Genomic DNA, 21360 nt, shown 5'->3' with positions numbered 1-21360 from the left:
ACGTCATCACGCGACGTGGAAATTGTTCCACTTCCGCTGCAAACAATATTGCGTCACATTTTGAAACATCGCCACGATAGAGTGATTAATAAGGTTGTGTGGTCACTGTTCGCATACTCGATCCAATACGCGCACACGTCAATCAATCTTCCACTCATGCTGTCCAGCCATCCTCTCGTTTTCATTTTCACCGCCACGTCACGCACGGAAGTACACTCACCTGACGCACGCACGCACGCACGCGCATACGCACACCAAAGAAGAGAAGGAAAGGAAGGGTAAAAAAACGAGTCTTACTTTTGTCCTGCATGAATGTTTCCTGTTTCCTTGATTCCCCCCCCCCCTTTTAATCCATTTTTTAATAATATTTTTGGGGCTTGGGGTGGGGGGTTGGTTCCTACATCCACAAGTGTCAGTTCTCAAACGAGAAGAAGAGTGCAGATTGAGACATTTTGTTCGCTTGAAAAAAAAAGTGCGGCAGTGTGGGGGTGTAATCGAGTGGGGGAGGTCATTTCATCATGTGGGAGGTTGGGACACAAAGTTTGGACCCGTGACTGGCATTCCGGGGAGACATGCATATTTTAAAACAACAATGCGGTGCACACACTGCAGGAGGATTGAAAAAAAAGATGGAAGGGGGGAGGAAAAGGTGGGAGGGCTGAAAACTTTGGAAAGGAGTTGGCATCATCACACAGTTGTCATTGTGGCTCCTATCGATATAGATGTCTTCTGAAAAGCAGACAATAAAGTCATTGCCAATGGCGTATATCAACTTATTTAAGCAGTTTTGGCAATTGTTGACTTTGCTCAGTTCAATAAACTTTGGGCAAGTATCTGTTTTGTTCATAAGGTGAATTTATTTTACCTGCATTTTCATAAATCTGAATGTCAGCATTCTTCAATTATTTTGTTTGTATCACATGTAAACTTTGTTTTAACGTATGGGCAATTGTTTCAATTTTTCCCACATCATGTAAATCTACATAGCAGTTTGCTCAATGTTTTGCTTTTATCGTATCAGAAAATGAGGTCTAGCGCAAGCTGCTTTTTTTAAATCCTAAACTTACTTGTGTGTGTGTATAAAGAGTTATGGCAAGTATTTTATTGATTTATATTCAAATTGTCATGAGATATTTAGGTTTATGCTGCTTTTTGAACAGTCAACTCTACTTCATTCATTCTACAGGTCAATAATGTGTTTGTTTTAATTATCCCTACTTGTACAAATAAGAGAGGAAACTTTTCCTTTTCCCACACGGAGTGACAGCAGCACTTTATTCGCACATTGGATATTTCTCAAACATCAAGTTGCCATACTTTCCCGCGCGGCAACCCAAGAAATATTGCACGCGGGCATTATTAAAGCATTCCGATTCCGAAAATGACCAAAAAAGACAGATGATCCTGAAGTAAACAGAGCGGTTCAAATGTCCTTCTCCTTTTTCGGGGCTGGTTTAAAATAACCCACAATGGCAGTTTCGATTCAAAACGTCTCCCGCCTTCTATTTTGTCAAGTCACACACAATTGTATCTGTCCTGACTAAATCCGCTGCGCTTAGCGCTGTCACTTCTGCACAGCTTTTACAACATCACCCCTCCTTCTCGTTCCTCTTGTTTTTTTTTCTCCTTTTTTTTTCCGGGGAGGTTTCTGGCTCTTGTGCAAAAGAGAGAGAGGAGAAGAGAAGAGAGAGAGGACAGAGGAGAAGGGTGGGAGAAAAGAAAAGAGTGTTGGCTGTGATGAGAGAGCGAAATGAAGGGCCAGGAGGGGAGAGGACAAAGGCGAGTGCATGCAGCGGTGTGGAGCTGGATATCTCTGTTAGTTGTCAGCGTTTAGTCCATGGCTGTGGAATGCTAATGAGCGCCCCCTGCCACCTCGTTCTCCCCCCGCCCCCCTCCTCCTCCTCCTCCTTCCCCGTCTCGGGTAGAGAAAGCGGATCGATCGCCGACCCGATGGTTTAGGCCACTGCTTTATTTATCTGGCCAGGCAATGATATTATCAGCCTTGAACGTTATATACCGCAAACGTCTTCCTAAATCAACACAAAAGGATCCGCTTACGCAGCAATCTGCTCTCACCCGCGCGCGTTCTCGCGGACGCGCGCTTTCACGCTCACAAGCGTTCGAGAACTCCTTCAGAAAGGAGAAACATGACCAAAGCTGACGTATTGCTATGACAACCTGCACAAACGTTGACGCACGCACGCAAGCACGCGCGCCCGCGGGCACGAGGAGTTGGCCCTTTGTGTTGCATTCAAGGACCTTCTAAAAAAATTTTTTTTTTAAACAGCAGGGGCTCCGATTTGGCTGCACGCTGGGTGATATTACAAATCATGTTTGTCGTCATTGGCGGCGAGCACAATCAATACCGGCGTAAATAAACATCGGTTGTCTAGTCTTTTTGTTTGTTTGTTTATGAAAAAGAGTGCAATCAGGAGGCTGAGTGACATTTTTTTTACGTGTCAGAAGAAAAGTACACAACATACGCAGAAACGTACTAAAATTTCAAACGGAGGCCCGAGTTGTGTCTCGACTGAACAAAGCGGCCGCCCTGCACGCACTGAAAGGCAGAAGACGACCTGGGCCCGCTGACATGTTGAGCTATAATAAATGTTCCTCTTTCAGGCAGACACCTCAAACGTGAAATCGCATCCAGCTGCTTGCGTAAAAAGCAAACTAATAGTGGCTCGTGTTGGGAGTCCTCCGCTTGTATGGGCTTTGATGAATGAAAGCAGACAACGCTAAATGATTGTTTAACTCTCTTTTTAGGCCATCCTAACTGGAGCTTTCCTCAACGCTGGAGGCCTAAAAAGGGGGACGCGCATCTCCCGAAAGTACAGTCGACTCTTTCGTCCAATCTTTTTTTTTCTTGATGTCATTGTGTTTATTGATATTTACATACCATTAGGTATTCATTTGACGAGTGGGCATATTTTGGAATACATCACGTTGCGACGTCGAAGATGACTTTCCTCGAGTCCTGTGGTGTGTGTTTTCTTGTATCGCCCGTACCCAAACATTAATTAGCAACACATGCCACGATTTCATCTGCCGCTCTCTTTATATAGCCCGTAGTGTAACAATTGTACAACAAAATGCTCTCAGCGAGAGGATAAAAGATGGTTATACTCTGGAGGGATTTAGAATACATTATGTTGGAGACAAGCAGCTGTACGCTGCGTTTAATAACCCAGCAAAGCATTTAGTCCACGGCAACATAAAACGACAACGACCTGCCTGCCTGCATGGGCTTTTTGTCATGCTCCTTTTGAAGCCAAACAAACATCGTAGTCCCGCATGCAATCAAGCAGGGGAACAGCTGAGGGGGGGGGGGGGGTGCACAACCAGGATATTTCCTCGATATCATGATTTCGCGTGGTTCTAAATCTTGTACGGCCAAAAGCACAATCGCACGCAGAAGCCAGTAAACAAAAAGCAACCAGCTTACAGAGCGTCTCACAAGACGCTTGACCCAAGTCGATTGGATATCGGTTCACACATTTATCATCACTTGAGAAAGCATATGAGAACAAGTCTTTTACGTACATCCCTTAGACAGAATAAGACCAGCAATGCAGACAGATAAACCCTCTCAAAAAAAAAGAAAAAAAAGAGAGAAATAACAAATACAGTAAGGCGACAATCGCACATGACGACGTGATGCGTTCACTTGTCCCCCGTCATCACAGTAACATAACGTGAGCCATAAGGCATACGCAAGCAACACGTCTGATGATTAAGAAGGGCTGCTGCTGCTCACAGGCAAATGCATTAAATGCCACACCCAAACGTCGCTTTTTGTGTGACTTCAGTGTGTGTGATGTGTTGCGATAAAATGTGTCACTTTTGCCCATCAAGGTGGAAACGCAATGACAGCGAGAGTACATGAAACTGAGACTCGTGTGTGTGTGTGTGTGTGTGCGCGCGCTACAGTGCACGCACACGCACGTTCACATCGGCTGCATCATCACAACCCATCGCGCTTATGTCAAATATATTTTCCATATTGATCACGCCTGCATTAGCTTTGCAGGAGGAAAAATCCTTCACAAAATAAAATACATAAAATTGATTATCTTTTGCCAAGTGACGCCCACGTTAATAATGAAGTATAAGCGCGATCAAGGCTAACGGGGCGAATTTTTGAAGCGAGGGAAATTTAGGAAGTGTGTGCGCGCGTGTGTGTGTGTGTGTGTGTGTGTGTGTGTGTGTGTGTGTGTGTGTGTGTGTGTGTGTGTGTGTGTGTGCAAGGGGGTCGGTGGGGTACAAAAGCAAGGTGAGCCTGCTGTGATTTTTTTATTATTATTTTGCTTGTATCATGTAGAGCCATTCCAGGACAACTAATGCCGTGTATAACCTGTTTTCACTGGTGCAAATAGGAAATTTCAATTTCAGGCTGCATTCAAGAGCGAAAATGTTGCAAAGAAAGGTGAACGGATGGAGGAAAATTGCTTGCGGACAGACATCGTTGCCTATTTGTCTTTTAATAATACAGTCACCATCACACAACTTCATCAATCGAGCCTTTCTGCAAAAAAACCCCCCCAAACAAACAAACAAAAGAAGCTGCATCCAGGAGTAAGCAAATTGAAGGCAACAACCCATAAGGTTCGAGAAACAATGATTTTTTTTTCCAAAGACGAAACAAACAAAAAAAGTATTTGAAATGATATATTAAAAGTGCTTTTTGATTTTTCATGTCTCTCCTCATTGACTGATGATCAAACTCATGGCCGCCGGGGGGAGGTGGGGGGGGCGTAGGGGGTGCAAGGTGGGTGTAGGGGAGAGGGGGTGTGGGGGTCCCCAGATGTCCTGTCAGTAAAAATGTCCTGGGGGGTGAGGGTGGCCTGGGTGGTAAGCGGTTCAGTTTGTTGTTTGCAGGTCCATCGTGTTGGGAAAAAAAGTTCAACCATCAGTGGTGATATTGTCATAGCGATTAGACTTGTTTCTTATTGTCTAGATTTCTTAATTTTTTTTCCTGTTTTTTTTTTTTTTTTTTTTTTAAGATTCTCACTTCAATTTTAATTCTTGGAGAACATAGCTTCGACAACATATACCGCACTCATTATAAGAAGCAAAAGGTTATATCAAAAAATTATTAGTATAGAATCACAGAAAGCCTGGTTTAGAACCAGAAAAAAATACAAAACAGAGAGAGGTACATAGACACAGGACAAATTCTTATAATTGCTTGGAAACATTATTTTCCCGCTAAGTCTTGATTCTTTTTTTTTCTTACTGCGCATATGATGTTTTTTCCTTTTGTTTGCAATTTTTCTTACAAAAAGAAAAGAAAATAAAGACTAGTATTTTACAAAATGACGAGTATTGTTCTTGAAGGTGAGGACGGATTTACACAGGTGTAAAGTCCAGTTCCAATATTTTTCTGTACATATTCCATCTCGGTCCCAGAAGACAGGGGTGGGGGGAGGGAAGAAAGGAGGCAAAGGTCTTCCAAAGTTGTCAAGAAAAAGTCTGATACGTATAGTCTTCTTAGAGGATGGGTGCTGAATTTTGGTCCATGTCCTCTCTTTTTTTTTGTGTGTGTGTCATTACATGCATCATTGGATGGACATGTAAGGCCAGTTGAAGCTGCTCCCGGATAATAGCATATCCCTGATGAGCGTTTCAATCGGAGTTTTACCTACCAAGCGGACGAAGAAGAGCTGCTCGATGACCGACGAGGACACGGTGCGGAGGGAAGGCAGCCGCAGCAGGAGCTTGCCAAAGCGGCTGGGCTGGTTGGGGTACTGGCTGCGCACGTATTCCTCCAGGGCGCACTGGGACTTCTCCTGCAGGCTCTCGATGTGGGCAGCATCCGACAGGCCGCAAGCGTCTGCGGGGAGGGCGACGCCAAAAGCACAGCGCGTGGTCAGCACCCGACGCCAAACTTTCATTTTTCTTTTTTTTTTCAATAGCGGGCGTAAATATTCTCGTTGCTTCGCAGCAAAAGATACGCATGAGTCAAAATGAACTCCGAATACAAATACATATTTAGCATAAAGCGAAGCAAATGGAAAACCAAAACTTGGAAAAAAAACAAAACACTTGGCATGACAATGTGTGCCTGCTTGACGTATTTCACTCTGCGACCCAATAAAAACACACCCTAATTCGAGGGAAGCGTTTCAAGATGACGTTCGACTAAAGAGAGAAAAAACGACATCGGTTTTTTTTTCGGAATTATTTGTGTTTGCAGGTGGAGCTCTATTTGTCTAATACGTAATTGTTCCATTGTGAATAATAGGAGCACGCCAAAAAAATATTTCTGCTGCGCATTTCTGAAAATACATTTTCAAACATTTAATTTGTCATCCTATTTATTGAGACAACAATGATACTTTTTTTTTTTTGAATGCATATAAGCACACCCCGGGACCTCCAGCTAGTCTCAAGTGAAGCAGAAAGCTTTGGCAAACATCCTGTCAGGAGCACTCCGGTCATCATTCAGCATGACTCCTTCTTGACTTGGTGGAGTGCATTGCACAAATATGCTGCATCACACTGAGCCGGTGCAACTGTCATTCATGTAGCCTCAACAAGAATGGCACGCACGGTAACAAATAAGAACAGAGCAAAAGTTAAGCGTGCAGAAACATGTGATTATTATGATTATTATTATTATTATTATTTTACATTTTGGAGTGAGGTGAGCATGCGAGGAGCCAAAGGCCGGCATGCTCTTGATGTCTGCACTCAGGAGATTCAAGTTTTAAGGAAACCCAAACGGCCCTGATGAATGTGAAATTGCTCTGCTTGTAATGTGACCTAATTACTCTGCAGTAAGCTGTTAAGTCATTTTGCCTCTTCTCTCCATAGACCACTCTGGCCTGTTTTTTCCCCTCCCCCCCCCCTCTCCACCCTCACCCCCTCATCCAAACCCGGGAGCCTATGGCAGTGCATGGCCGCTCGAAGCAATCACATTTATTAGAAGAGAAAAAGAGGGTGGGGAAAGTCAATAGTCACTTCAAGAGAACATAAAAAGTGCAAGAATGAGCTTTTGAAATATCTGTGTTGTGTTTCTGTTGAAGCGAACAAACTCCAACTGGAGATAGAACCAGTGGTTTGAAGACAAGGTGCCACAGCAGGCATGTCTTGGGTGGCGTATATGAGCCGCTTTTGCACACGACACATATCATGGGGGGCGGGGGGGGGGGCGAGGAAAGGCGAGGATGCTGGGGCTGTGCTTTTGAGCCTCTTGGTGAGTTGCGGGCTATAACTCAGTGTGGCCCAGACACAATAACCTTGTGAACCCCGGGGCAACCCTGCGATCTCGGGGTGATTTAGTGTGACCTTAGCCAGGCCGCTCAAAGAAGCATGTATGCAAATCCTTTCGGATTAAGGCTGAGTGTCCCTTTAAAGCCAAAGCAGCCAATATGCTTTAACTCCATCCAATCGAGATTTTTGGTCCTTTACAATGAAACGCAGGTAAGATTAAAGAAAAAAGAAAGAGACAACAGTGGAGGATAGAGATGAATGCGTCTGCATGGAAAGCTGCACACACTGCTAAATACTCAATCAGGCCAAGGTACGTGTGTGTGTGTGTGTACTGCACTCTACTCCAACGATACACCCTGACATGGGAGCACACTCACACTAACACACACTTGCAAACCAGCTATTTATGCAGTTTAGTGAAGGCCCAGTGTACATGTCAATAAGGGGCTGATGTCAGTCAACTGTGTTGAAACACGACCACCATTATTTATGCATCAAATAGTGACGGCAATGGGGTTATTTATTTAAGGCAAATAATCCACGTCGCTCCTGGCAAAGCGCCACGCAGCAGCAACCTGCTTTTGGGTGCACCCCACCACCACCCAACGCACACACGATCAAGTCCAACCAACAAGCAAACTCTCACATGGACACGTTCCGTCTCTACGTTTTGCGCTAACTTGAGGTGGAAAAGTCGCCACAAAAAAAGAGGAAACAATACACAAATTGAAAATAGCGAATACGCGTGACGCTACATCCCGCCTGTGGTAAACTGGCTATCGTCTATATATTTATCCCGTTTAGCATGACTGATGTGCGGATATGCTTTATTCGGTGAAATGGAAAAAGTACATGTTTGTGACGATTTAGTTACTTCAAATCCAGCGTAGACACAGATCTTGCATTTCGGTCACAATATAATATAATATAATATAATATAATAGTGCCATTAGTAGGCTACCAGTACAAAACAACGGCCGTTTAATTCACTCTAGAGTACCATTTTATTGGATACGATTAAAATTTTTAAATTTTGAATTACATAATCTAATAAATTAATTATTTAATCCGTGATCATAATCTCGGTTTCATACACGATCAAAAGAAATGAATAATGCACTCCACATGCGATTTGTAAAAAAACAAAAACAAAACTGTACAAGATTAAGAGCTTGTTTTCCTTTGTTTTGAAACAAGTGTGCCTCTGAAGCAAAAACTTGTGACTGAGTTGAAGTAGAAGTTTGCGGCCTGTGTGAGTTTCAGCTTTGTGTTTTTCCTTCCTCGGGACGTTTTGCAAGATCGATTCATCTTCTCAAATAATATATGAAGACAACAATTCTAAAAGAGTGCTGCTCTTTCAGACGACGATATTTGACCGCACGGTGTGAGCAGTTCAATGCATCCGGACACATCAGCCTCGTGAAATATTCCACCATCTTCCCCCCTCTAATGGATTTTTTTTCTGTCGTGTTTGTGGTTACAAACGTGCCAGCTGTCACGCACTGATGGACTCTTTCACCTTTCGGGCACATTTGTTTGACATGTGTGTACTGAGCATTTACGGCCGCTCATTTGTCCTCTCTTCAAAATAAACACCAACCGCGGCCGATGAAATTCTAAACGCGCGTACACGAGGGCGGAATAGATTCCCAATGCGATTTTAGGCGTTGTGCGCGCCTCTTCTTTTTTTTTTTGCACACCATGGCCTGAGCTGACAGAAGAACGCATCTCGGAGCTCACTGTTAACAAGACAAATTTATCCCACGTGAACGCCAACCGCGTCGTCAAGTTCCATTCGCGGCTCCCTTTTTTGTTTGTGTTGACGACTTGACGCGCGGCCGCAAGGGGCCCCTGCGCGTGCACGCGCTCGTGCTACCCACCTGACGTGAAGAGCACGATGGCCTTGAGGCAGCTGTACTCTGCCGAGTCTACGTGCAGGGTTTTGAGCTTCTCCACTTGCTCTTGGAAGATCCGGATATGGTCCATGAAAGCCACGACGCGGTCCGCGGACATGGGCGAGGCGTGCAGGCCCGCCGCGGCCAGCAGAGGGGCCACGTGAAGGGGCATGGAGCACTGGGCGGCATTAAGCACAAACAACTCGCTCCACGTCAGCCTGAGAAGGGACACCTGGTCGGTGATCTGCAGGTCGGGAAAGAAAGGGATGTTTCTGGCCCACTCCACGGCGCTGAAGAGCAAGCGAGCCGCCAGCTCGCAGATGTTCTCGATGCCCATGATATTGTTGGGCTGCATGCACTGGCTCCCGTACCGGGACGTGGGGTAGGGCTCGGCCCGCAGCAATAACGAGATGTATCCGGACAGATAGCAATGGCCGTTGAGGGGGTCCCCGTTGGTCAGCGCGTACTGGCCTGGGTTGGGCTGGGTTGGAGGCATTCGTCCTCGCTGAACCGCTGACAAAAAGAAAGAGAAGAAGAGGAAATGTGCATCCAGGACTGACAAACATTATTCACCGGCAACGTGCACGACGAGTTTCTGCTCGGTCTCTCTGCGTGCGTGTGCTTCGATGTTTTGTGAAAGCGCTGCTGCGAACTTCAAACTAAAACACACCGGTGCCCATTTGTGACATGGAAATGTCATTGAAAACTGCTTAAACGTCCACAATGTCACATACACGCTTCCAAACACCCTACGGCAAATATTCCACATTTACGGCAATTCTTATTTTTTTTGAAATCCTTAATTGGAATTTACGCCGTTGATCACATTTATATTGACGTGTGACGTTTCGCCACAGCAACGATACTTCTAGCAGTCGAACAAATTGCAGCCGAGACTGATAATTCTCGCTCTAAATTGTGCCGTTTTTGAATTTCATGCACATCAAAGCATCACTTGGAAATAAAAGGATTCCTGCCATCGCTTTTGAATATTAATAACACGCGAGTGCAACAACACGAGAGGCATCCCACCCTTGCATAGGACCCGACACTAGAACATTTCGCCCGTAAATGGCGAGGCTTTGGCGTGAATTAAACCCCAAAAGCCTTGACGTGTTCGTATGGGTTGTGCGCCGGAGGCAAACGACGGCACAAGGGGTCAAGTTGAGCGCCATGATTGAGCGTGTGTGAGCCGTCTGGTAGCTGAGACGTGCAGGGGGGGGGGGGGGAGACCCGGCTCTGTGTGTACGTTCCATCCACATGCATTTCCGAGCCTTTATTCGCTTCTATGGCGGGAGTAATGTGCGTTTTCGAAACAAACAGAAAGAGTGGCGTCATTCGTACATGTGCCATATAGGGGGGGGGGGGGGGGACGAACTCGGCCTGCTGCCTCAATCGTGTTTGCACTGCAGCAGAAATCTAAACAAACGGGGTGCTTTGTTCGAGCCCTCGAGTGGTTCCGTCCATTTCGAAAGCATGCACCGCGGATGGAGCGCGCACACTGGAAGCCCGCCTGTCTTCAACGCGGCAGCAAGTGTAAAGGTTTCAAAATAAATATTCACCTTCCCGCCGCATGCCCACTTTCAAGCACTTCTTAAGTCGGCAGTATTGGCACTGGTTCCGGTGGTGCTGGTCGATGGGACAGTTCCTATTGGCGCGACACGAGTACGTTAAGTTCCTGCGTACACTCCTCTTGAAGAAACTTTTGCAGCCCTCGCAGGTGAACTGGCCGTAGTGCTTGCCGCTCGACTTGTCCCCGCACACCACGCACTCGATGTGCTGCTGGCTCTGCCCCGAGTTCTGGCTGCCCTTGTCCCCGGCCGTGCCCGGCGTGGACGGGGGTCCCGGCTGGCTCGGGGTCTGCGGGGTGTGCGGCGCCGCCGACGCCGCCTGCTGCTGCTCCCTCGACGGCTGCGCTGCGGGGTTGGGGCCGCTCGGAGGTCCTCCGGCCACGTCTTCCTGCGGATCTCGCCACACGCTAACTACCATTGCCATATCTCGGCCCCGGAAAGTGCTGTAGAGCGAAATGGTCGCTGCTGGTTCTGGAGCGTGTATGGGAGAAAAAAAAAAAAGAAAGAAAGAAGCTTTTCTGCTAGATGGCCGCAAAGTCAAATCGGTGCACGGAATCTCATAGATGAGGAGGTGGAAGTCAATGCATTCAAAATAGCGGCGGGGGACGGCTGGAAAGGGACGACCCGATCACGATATGCAAGTATCGGGAGGCCAGTTCCAAGGTAAATTGCACTGAGCCATTCAGGAATCCCCACTCGTGTAAGGAAAAGGCGAGTCCAGACGTGTTGGGCTTTAAAACCAAAAAACCCACTTTGATGGAAAAATAGCCACAAAGGAAAAGCACTTCACACGAGCGAGTATTTCTACAAATAAATAAATAAATAGGAAAAAAAAACCTTGTGACGGAAAGACGCTGGATCCAAAGTGCTGCGGTGTATAAATTCCTTTCTCCTTTTCTCCCGGTCTGTCTTCGCTGTGTGCGCAGCGCAGCGAACGCACACACACACACACGCGCGCGCGCACACAAGCACAAAAACTGCAGATTTGTCTATATTCTTAAATAAAAATCATGGTCATCTTCATCATCATCATCATCATCTTCTCGAGGCGAGCAGCCGCGAATAGAGTCCACGCCGTGTAAGACTTTCACCTCTCCTCCAGCTGGAGCCACGGAGAAAAGATATCACAGAAGGGGAAAAAGCCAGCCAGCCAGCAGCAGCAGCAGCAGCAGCAAAAAAAAAAAAACCAACTAGTAGAATATGCAAGAAGAAAAAGAAGAGAGAGCCTCCCAAAAAATGCTTTAAAGGTAGACGAGCTGCAGAGCAATGTTTCCGAAACGGGGGGATCTGCGCGAATGTCTGTATATAGTGAACTTTGACACTACTATTGAAACTGACACGTTTCTATGGAGATCGCTGAGCCTTATATGGTGCTCATGTCAAGGAGCCAAGAGAGGGGCTGCTAGAGACTGATAATCAAAGGCGACTGACTGGCCAGAGCCCCGCATAGAGGAGGAGGAGGAAGAGGAGGAGGGGGAGAGGTGAGAGAGAGAGCGAGAGAGAGAGAGAGGAATGGGAGGCTGAGGTTATAGCCAAGCCCTCTCTCGCTCTCCATTGGTTGGAGTCCTCCTCTTGCTCTGTGTGCTGTAAAAAGTGTACCATTTTAGAGATGGCACGTTCAAATCACATGTTTTGTCTCTTGGGGGAGACATTTTTATATATATATATGTGTGTGTGTGTGTGTATGTACACACACGCACTCACATATATATATATAAAATGCAGTTATTTCTAATAGCAGGATGTTCATTTGGAACACGCTTGGATGACAACATTCCTTTTTTATTTTTATTTAACTGCCACTGTTTTTGTTGTAAGGGAGGTCTCAATCTCATTTTTAAAAATGTATTAATTTTTTTAATTTGTCTCATCTATTCGTCCAATTCATCATTTCCGTCGAACCTGCTCCACTGTGCGTGGTTGTGGACATTTTTTACAGCGGTGTCATCTCACCACTGGGGGCTCTCTTCTTCTTCTTTTTTCTTTTTTTTTACAATTTATTTTCGATATTTTTGAAAGACAAAATTTACATCAAGATCGCTCGCTCCTTCACCACCATTTACTTTAAAACCTGATTACTATGGCTCGTCTTTTGTGGCCAACAAAAAGGAGAAAGACGTATGAGGAACCCCTGGATAGAATGGCAGAAAAACATGCGGGAGGGGGAAAAAAATAAGGGGGACAAAGCTTTTACCCTCAGCAAATAATCCTCTCAAAGTGTGGGGTGGAAGTGGTGGTTTCGGGTTGTCTTGGGCTGGTGTCTTTATTTCAAAATGTGTCATGCTTAGGATGGGAGCTCCTGCATGTGTGGGAGCTTCGGCATGCGCATTGCGGTACACGCGCTGTGGAAACGCTCCGGTGTGGCTGATGAAAACTTACATTGTACTGTGAAAGAAACACAAGAGGACGCAATTAGAAGAATTCTTCATTTAAACAACGCCTGTTACACGAATGGTATGCAAAGATGTCGGCGTTAAGAAAAAAAAAAGGAGGGAGGGGTGCTGCAGCAATTAGCCGGGTCCCTTCTTGTGACTAATGACATCGCCGGTGTCACATAATGTCTTCATAATGACGCTCATTGACAATCATGTGAACTTATTTGGGGAATTTGCATGGGGATTCCGGCTTTTTGTGTGAGGATTTCTGCAGGCTTTCTCCCCCCCGCCCCCCCTCCTGTGAGTAAAAAAGAAAAAAGAAAAAAAAGAGAAAAAATGGATCGCGCTGCCATCTAGCGTACATTGTACAATTACAACCTCCATAGGAGCGAATGCACAAGTCATTTAAGATGGATTTTTAACAGCAAATGTTTGTTTTTGTGTTTTTAAAGGCTTCTATGGCGAATGAACATTTAATTGATCATATTTTGACCTGTCTTATTAGTAGTGTGAGAATGATAGGAGTGCATCATAGTGGTGAAGAGGAGCCAAAACTCCATACAAATTAGAATACATTTCGATAATAATGAGTGGAATATACCCGAAAAAAAGAAAATCACCTGAAAAACAACTGCACAGTGAAGGAGGGGAACACTATCCGTTAATATCGGGTTTCGTCAAAAAATTAAGTAAAATAAAATAAATGCAAGTCCTTGCAGAGAATTCTTCAAGCATGCAGGCATATTGTTCGATAAATGGAGCTTAAATATGCAAGTGAGCCCCTTTGGAAGCTCATAGGAGGGATGGCTTGTATTTTCCCTTTCTTTAAAGTACTCGACAAGAGAGCTCTCTCTCCTTGTCTCTGTCTCGGACAACTCCAATGAAAACTCCCCGGCCATGTCTGCAGCGCTTTGAAAAGGTGAAACCAATCAGATTAAATCGGACAATATATTTTTCTTCTTTTTTTTTTCTCCATGTAAGTGTATCATTCGGATTTAACTTCACATATTGGGGTGGGTTTTTTTCCTCTTTTTTTTGGGGGGGGGGGGGAAGGCGCTTTCACGTGCAGGACAGGAGGCGAGCACACACGGAGGGGCAGCGAATGGGGAGCAGAGCTGGGGGAAGGAAAAAGGGAGAAAGTGGACCACAGCGGGGCATTGAGAGGAGAAGCACCGGCGATGGCGTTCTGCATGGAGCACCAGCTTCGTGACATTTGCGCAAAAAAAAAGAAAAAAAAAAAGAAAAAGAAAACTAAAACAAAAGGCAAGTGATCTATCCAGTTTTCCTATTTGCACTGCGTTGCATTTCAACGCCAAGTTAATTCAGCAGGCGGCGGGAGCGGCAACCTTGCACGCACCCCGACTCGTTCCAGAACTTTGTACCCGGCGGACAAGCGCGTCTTTGCCGCCCCAAGATCAACCGCGACCGGGGCTCGGATGCCGGTCGTCCAAACCGGACAAGGACACCAAATCGTCGGCTTTTAGACACCGCGGACCCCCCTTCGGAACGTGGCGCGCTTCACCTGCATGCGAGGTTATTTGATATTTATGAGATCGATAGCACGTCGAGATAGCGTCAAAGCATTAAAAGGCTGATCAAGGAGGACGAATGGGTGCTATTTTAACACCGTGCCTGGCCAAGTGGCGCTCCGCTCAAGTGCCCATTTTTCAAGATTGTACCGCCACCGCGGAGGATGGCGTAATTCCACTTTAACACCCGCCTTTGGTAATTTATCAGTGATGCATTATTAATTAGGAAAGGATAATATCACAGGAAGCTCTTTCAATTAAGGTCAGGTTTAACTTGCAGTTTGGATAGACTATTTCATTTTATTGAGAGAAAGGGCGACAAAGGGACATATTTATTGTGCATTTATAAAGCTACTGTAAACACTTCATGTCATTTAATTACTACTCCAACGGGAACAAAACGTGATCGAGACAATATCTTAATGCCATGAAAATGGACATTTATTCGTTTATATTTACAGCTTTTTGATTTGTGACGTTTTCAAGTTTTGGATGCTAATATTAGACGCCGTGTGTGTGTGTGCGCGTGCGTGTGCGTGCATTTGTTTATGAGATTGTGTTGTGGTCACATCTAAGATGATGTATTGATGCCCAGACTCAGTCTCGGGTGTAATATCGCTGAAAGACTAGGCTATAGATGAGACGTTCAGGTCACGAGTGCATTCACCCCCCCCCCCCCCCCCCACCCCATAGAAACACCACCACAAAGATTATATTAAAAAAAATAAATAAAACACGAATCCTCGATCACATTGACTGGATTTTTTTTTATAAATTACCTTAGTGTTAAAAGTAATCAGTAATGTAATGCTTGAGAATGGATGGACAATAATTTGCACTTTGACGTGAGTCGATGTGCACACGAGGTGTGTGCGTGTGTGTGTGTGTGTGTGTGTGTGTTTGGACCTCGGGCTTCATTAGGGCCACATCTAGTTGACCTCCTGGTCACTTTTTAACAGCTGCCAGCGTATCAAAATCTTTCAGTATGATTGGAACTCATTTAGAGCATCAAGTTGTTTGCCAAAAACGCTCACTTGTTGCAGTGCTTAACGTTTACGTCACTTTTTCCACGTTTTCGGTTTTGGCGACTAAAGCCACTTGTGATTTGGTCATGACATTCATTTGATGGTATCTTTTTAAAACGGCTATTTGATTTAAACTGAACTTAACCCGAATTGATAAATGTCACAGTGATTTCTAGTGGATAAGAATGGTAGCTGTCATGTTAAGGACTACAATTAATGTTTTGCAATTTAGTTTGGTGTTCTGCATTTAAGATCTTACCTTTTTTTTATTTTTTGATTTATGATTTATTGATTTATTTACCTTTTAAAACTTGCAATGTGGCTAATTTTCATTCTATGCATTATAACGAACAGTAAATATGTAAACGTTCCTTTTAAACACACGTGAAACTTTAACCTCTAGTGCAATGCTTATGAAACAAAAATAAAACATTAGTAAATATACATATTTTAAATTCAGGAAATACAAATATGTTATTACTTGAAGAAGTCGTCTACAGAAAAGAAGACGTGGGCGTGTATATCAGTGCGCTTCTTTATGCTTAAATCTCATCCTCAAACTGCTCATTATGGCGTGAAAGGGGATGGGGGGGGGGGGTCATTTCAAATGGCCTTTTATACTGCAGCCTCTTTCTTTCTCTTTTTCTTCCCCTCAGGGTCAGCAAGTTTCAAAAGGCGTCATGCAATCGTCTGAATGGAAACTGACCACTGGTCAGAAATAGAGCAGTCCAGACATTTAACACCACATGCAGCATTTCAGGCAGCGACAACACCAGGATTGGCAATTAGGAGTGCAACTATGTGGTAACCCCCCCACTAACCCCCCCCCCCCCCCCCCCCAAAAAATCCATTATGCATCCATCATGACCTAATCATTTTATGTGATCAATTTTTGAATCTCATGCGATTAAACGTGTTTGTCTAGACTCAAGAGGCATGAGTTTTTTTATTTAAATTTTTATATCGCATCATTATCACCATCTCCGTAACAGAAATGGGTGGGGTTGGGCTCTGCAATTGAGGGCAATAATAACAATGCCTCTGTCAATTAGGTTTAAGGTGGCCTTTAAGTTAACTAAGGCCAATGGCTTTATTGCTCACCAACCCACATTTCTAACAGCCATGTGTGCTAATTGCTTCCCAGACTAAGATGGCCACGTCCATTAGTGCGCACGTCTCAGCGGTTTGTGCAAACACCGCAGAGAAACACCAACTTTGTCCAACTCACACCAAAAGCGACATGTCTAGCCGGTGAAACCAAGGAATTGGAATCATCGACAAGCAACGTGCACAACAATCGTCACTGGACTATTGTAGTAAAAGCGAAGCAGAACATGAAAAACGAACCTGAAAGGATTAATGAAGTAAGAATAAGTTTGACTGTGTTTATAGTAACCATTCACAAAAAAGGGAAAGACAAATGCGGGGGGGGGGGCGGGGGGGGGGCGCGAAGACATCTCGCCCTTCAAGTAATTTATTTTAAGGGAAGCGGGAGGGCAAAGGTGGAATTCTTAAGAAATTCAACAAGGATAAGGGAGCTTTAGGAATTCTGCACGCAGATTACCTTTCATCCCATCCACACATTAGCTGACAACACACAGTAGAAATATAGCTCAGCCAAAAAAAAAAAAAAAAAGTCCAGATTAGCCCCATGCATGCCCACAAATGAGCATCATAATTTGAAGGAGAATTTTTTTTGGGATAATTGTTGCTATTTGGGAGGATGAGAGGGCAGGGGAGGGAACAAGATCAGCTTGGTTGGGAGGACATCTAAAAAGAAAAAGAAAAAAAAGCATCTTCCTGACGATGATTTGATTTCATTTTCGGAAAAATTGGTTTGGGAATGAATGACAACCTGAAAGATCCATCGGAATCAGTGATTCTGATTTACGATGCTGATCACGCTTCATCACCAAGCCTTGCTGTTGAAATTTTTGCTTACTAACTACATCACAAGTGCATCATGCACCCCCCCCCCCCGCCCCAACCTCTCATTTACCCACCAAAACCAACACGCAGCAGGAGCTTAATTGCAAATGTAGTGTAGCTCAACCATGAGTGTGATGGAGCTCAGACTGATGACAAGTCTTGTTCACGGCCCAGAGAACTTGCTTTTTATTTATTTAGTTAGTTTTTTACAACAGTCGGCAATTACAAATAAAGCAATTGCAGAAAATATATATACGAATAAGTGCTGATATTAATACATGTGCCAATAATAGTCGCACACTCTAATGAACCGAGAACATTATATTGACAAAGAGAATCTAGCTCAGTTTTAATTGTTTTTTTTTTAAGTATTCAGACCTTTTTATAGAGTAACCAAAATATTAGAAAGAGCCCTCAGCAGCTTTACTCCACCCAACCCAATCTACTTCCTCAATGCAGTGTGATTCATTTAATACGTTGGTGAAAAGTGTGACATGATTATTTTTGATGATTGCCAAGGGTGAATTTTGGATTGCGCGTCAGATCAAGTGTACCTAATAAAGCGGCTGATGCTTCAGTTTTACTTGGGCATTCGGTTTCCACCAATGCAAAATAAGCACGCCAGAAAAGGCGACCGGTGTGTCAAGATTTCATCAGCAACTCCCCAAATTGGTGAGATTAGCATTTAAACAGAGCGATGACTGTCCTCCATCTTGTGTCAGCCAAGATGACGAAGGCCTCCAGGGTGATTTTGTATTTCGCCTTGGAAAGGTGTGTGAGGGCACGTGTGTAAAAGACAGCCACGTGAAGGTGGGCTGCCTGTGTTTAGTGTCCAACGCTGGCAGATTGTGACCTTATCAATGTGAAACTCTTAGGATAAATTATTCATAACACCTGTTTGATGTGTCTGGCCAAAGAATGACAATTTAAGAATGTAACTCGACACAAGGGGCCGTTTGATTTCTTTCTTTTTTTTCTTTTCTTTTTTTTTAGTGGACTTAATCAGGTGGGATGCTGCTGGCAGAACAAACATTTAATTAAAAACGTGTTTATTTTACAGGGTGTATTGAAGCAACGCGCCAGTCTTTCACAGTTGAGTCCAAAAGTAACCTGATATACGAGGTGTGTGTGTGTGTGTGTCCCCATGTTCGGCTAGCCACGCTCCATCTACCTGCTCAGCTCGCCCTTGAGTTGTGACTGTGTGTTGTGTCTGCTCACAGGCGGTGAGCAACATGGCTGCCCGGTGTTTTGAAGCACGGCGGGATGTGTCAGTGTGGTGCAAGGACCGACACGGGGGCGAGATGGACTTTATGGCTACGGGTTGTGAGCTAGCGGCACGGTGAAGTGGCTCTGTATTTATACGCCCAACAGATATCAAATGCCTGCATTTGATGAAGAACACACGGCTCGGTTTTGACTGACACTGTCAGAGACGTCGTTATTGCAAAATATGTTGATTATTGTGGTTGTTCTGACATCGACTAACAGCTGTTTGCACTATGATTTTTAAATTGGTACAACCACAAAAACAAACCAAAAAACCCCCAAAACATTGCTACAGTAAATGAATAAGAATAATAAGAGTGGACGGATGTGGGCACGCTTGGGTTCAGATTGTACATTGCAGTAGTTTAAGTAACACCCAAAATGTTTTATAATCAATGTGATATTGTTACAAATATGAATCGTGTGAGACTAATGAAGGCAAAACATTCTCACAGAATCCTTGTATGCGTTTACTTCATTTCTCTCTCTCCCTCTTGCTCTATTTCTCCATGTCATCAGCTTCTCTCAGATGTTCCCTGTGACCTTTGACCTCAGAGTTGGGGTCAAGCCCTGACAAATGGGATGGCCGAGTTCTGACCAGAACCGCCAACATTCCACAACAATCTCTCGTCCTCCTCCACTCGCCTCGTATCCGTGATGTGTCACAAGGCACTACACTCCCCCACTTTTACGCTGAGCCTCTTCCACGGCCCGGGTAAAGTTCTCATTAGAACAACATCGTTTATTGGGAGTGCTGTGGGAATCTTTAAACACATACATTTGGAATTATGAATTACAACATGAGCTAAAATTTAATTTCCCCTAAACATCCCGCTTGTTTAGACAGGGGAAGAAAACAAAACGATCGAGTGGATATTACGACCTAGCTCACCATGTCAATGTGTGTGTGTGTGTGTGTGTGTGAGAAAAGCTTGTCAGTGATGTCAAGGATGAGAAATGTTGCAGTGTGGTTTTTACACACACTGCTGGCTCGAGCATTTCCGGCAACATTTCTCACTCTGCCTCCCTCGCAGCATCCACTCTGCTGCAATATCCCCACATTTTTCTATCGTTTCACATCAACCCCCACCGGCCCTCTGCCTCCCCCCACTCCACTCAACTGCAAGCCCCCCCCCCCCCCCGCCCTTTCCTCACAGGCCTCCTCTGGTCATTCTGTCTCCTTTTCCTCCTCATGTCTGCTGCCCCATCTTCACCCAACGTCAATCCCCCCCTTTTATTTCCCATCTCATTCGCTTCCTTCTCCTCCGTCTCCCTCTGCTCATCTCGCCTCCCGCCATACGCTCAGATTTTCTAACATGCCATCCCAAAGCGTGCAAACACCTGCAACTGTTTAAGGGTATAATAAATGTCATCCTGCACGAGGAAGCTAGTTAAGGTAAGTGGCACATCGCATACGGCGGTGAGGTGGCAAATAATGACTTCCGTCGTCGTGTTTGTGTATGAACGTTCCTTACGGTATGACCCTGGTTTCCTAAACGTTAACCCTCTTCTCCTCGAAGTTCGAGTCACACCACACACGGCTCTATAAAAACAACACCGTTCAATCTGGAGGGGCGTCACTAAAAGAAGCTGAGGTGCAGTCGTTGTACGAAAAGCCACTGCAATCCAAATAAAAACCTCAATCTCTTCATGTGAATTTGTTCTTTTTCCATTGTCTGAATCGTGCTCTCATTTTATATCTGCCGGCGTGAGCGTCATCGGAGGCTATGCCGATCTTGGCCTGGTAAGGAATGTTTCTTCAAAGGCTTGCTGATGGATCTGAGATCTAATGTGGCGAGCAACGGTTGCAGCGTACGAAGGGTTGGGTCTCTATTAAAATGATAGATGCTTGAGGATTTATTTTTTTCTCTGGGCCTTGAGATCCCCGTCACATCTGGATATCGCTACGAATCAGGAATGCCATCGAGTCCATATTTGAAATGACTTTCACTTTGCAATAAAAATGTAGCGTACACAAGGGTCTTCTTGGGTTTGTTGTTTTCCTTACCGTTCATCAGCACAGCTTTTCCCAAAGCAGGACCAGTTTCAGTTTTTCACGCCTGCATTCACAAAAGCTGTGAAGGGAAACCAAATAACTGATCAGTACTTTACGAACATTCGCGAGCATCCTAACAACATCAAAAGGCTCCGCACAGTGTGGTTCATCGAATTGGTTGACGTTGAGCCGTCATAACTGCGACACAAGAACGTGAAGTTACTCAAACGAACCGCGGTCTTATGCTTGCAAGTAAAGGAAAAAATACAGAGAAGGAAGAAAACAAGAGTTCTCCATTGTCATCCTCCATTTACTCTTCCTTGTTCCTCTTGTTGAGGATATCCCCGCAGTATGATGTCACACTATTTTCATAGCTGATGCAGCCACTGGGAGAAAGTGCTGGGAACGCAAGCCAGATCAAGGTTTACTATTCCAAATGGTACGGTGGCATCAAATGAATACCACAACGCTTGGTCAAAACGTGGCTGTCTTGATTTCCAGTTCTTCCTCATTTTTTTTTTTTTTTCAGTGCTTGTTTTTGGGCATTCATGGTTAGCTT

General features: G+C 44.8%; 2 protein-coding genes and 1 pseudogene across 3 annotated transcripts in view; 2 read left to right on the top strand and 1 right to left on the bottom strand.

Moving 5' to 3' along the window:
• Window positions 1-2870, top strand: part of arb2a (ARB2 cotranscriptional regulator A) — a 166814-nt gene extending 163944 nt beyond the window's left edge. The window contains exon 11 of the mRNA XM_086110726.1: window positions 2767-2870. Within this exon, the coding sequence (XP_085966852.1) occupies window positions 2767-2870 (104 nt within the window). The remainder of the gene's footprint in view (window positions 1-2766) is intronic.
• On the bottom strand, window positions 1241-12121 carry nr2f1a (nuclear receptor subfamily 2, group F, member 1a). Its single transcript, XM_086110728.1, has 3 exons — window positions 10673-12121; window positions 9096-9623; window positions 1241-5833 (listed from the first exon to the last, which is right to left on the bottom strand). The coding sequence occupies exons 1-3, from the start codon at window positions 11103-11105 to the stop codon at window positions 5559-5561; spliced, it is 1236 nt and encodes a 411-aa protein (XP_085966854.1). The 5' UTR covers window positions 11106-12121; the 3' UTR covers window positions 1241-5558.
• Window positions 12122-13859: 1738 nt separating this feature from the next.
• LOC147205310 (uncharacterized) lies at window positions 13860-20454 on the top strand (annotated as a pseudogene). Its single transcript, XR_015101013.1, has 5 exons — window positions 13860-13995; window positions 14107-14262; window positions 15223-15242; window positions 18760-18878; window positions 19325-20454. The product of XR_015101013.1 is annotated as an uncharacterized LOC147205310 (transcript).
• The last annotated feature ends 906 nt before the right edge of the window (window positions 20455-21360 follow it).

Source organism: Hippocampus guttulatus, chromosome 5, assembly GCF_054856545.1.
Source record: "Hippocampus guttulatus isolate MCC_2025c chromosome 5, RoL_Hgut_1.0, whole genome shotgun sequence".
Taxonomy (NCBI): domain Eukaryota; kingdom Metazoa; phylum Chordata; class Actinopteri; order Syngnathiformes; family Syngnathidae; genus Hippocampus; species Hippocampus guttulatus.
This window is presented reverse-complemented; position numbering and strand designations above follow the sequence as displayed.

Coding starts and splice junctions, on each gene's coding strand:
- nr2f1a (XM_086110728.1), bottom strand. CDS start 11,105: ATGGCAATGGTAGTTAGCGTGTGGCGAGATCCGCAGGAAGACGTGGCC. Junction 9,624..10,672: donor AGTGGGCATGCGGCGGGAAG/GTGAATATTTAT, acceptor TCTTTTTGTCAG/CGGTTCAGCGAGGACGAATG. Junction 5,834..9,095: donor CATCGTGCTCTTCACGTCAG/GTGGGTAGCACG, acceptor CCCTCCCCGCAG/ACGCTTGCGGCCTGTCGGAT.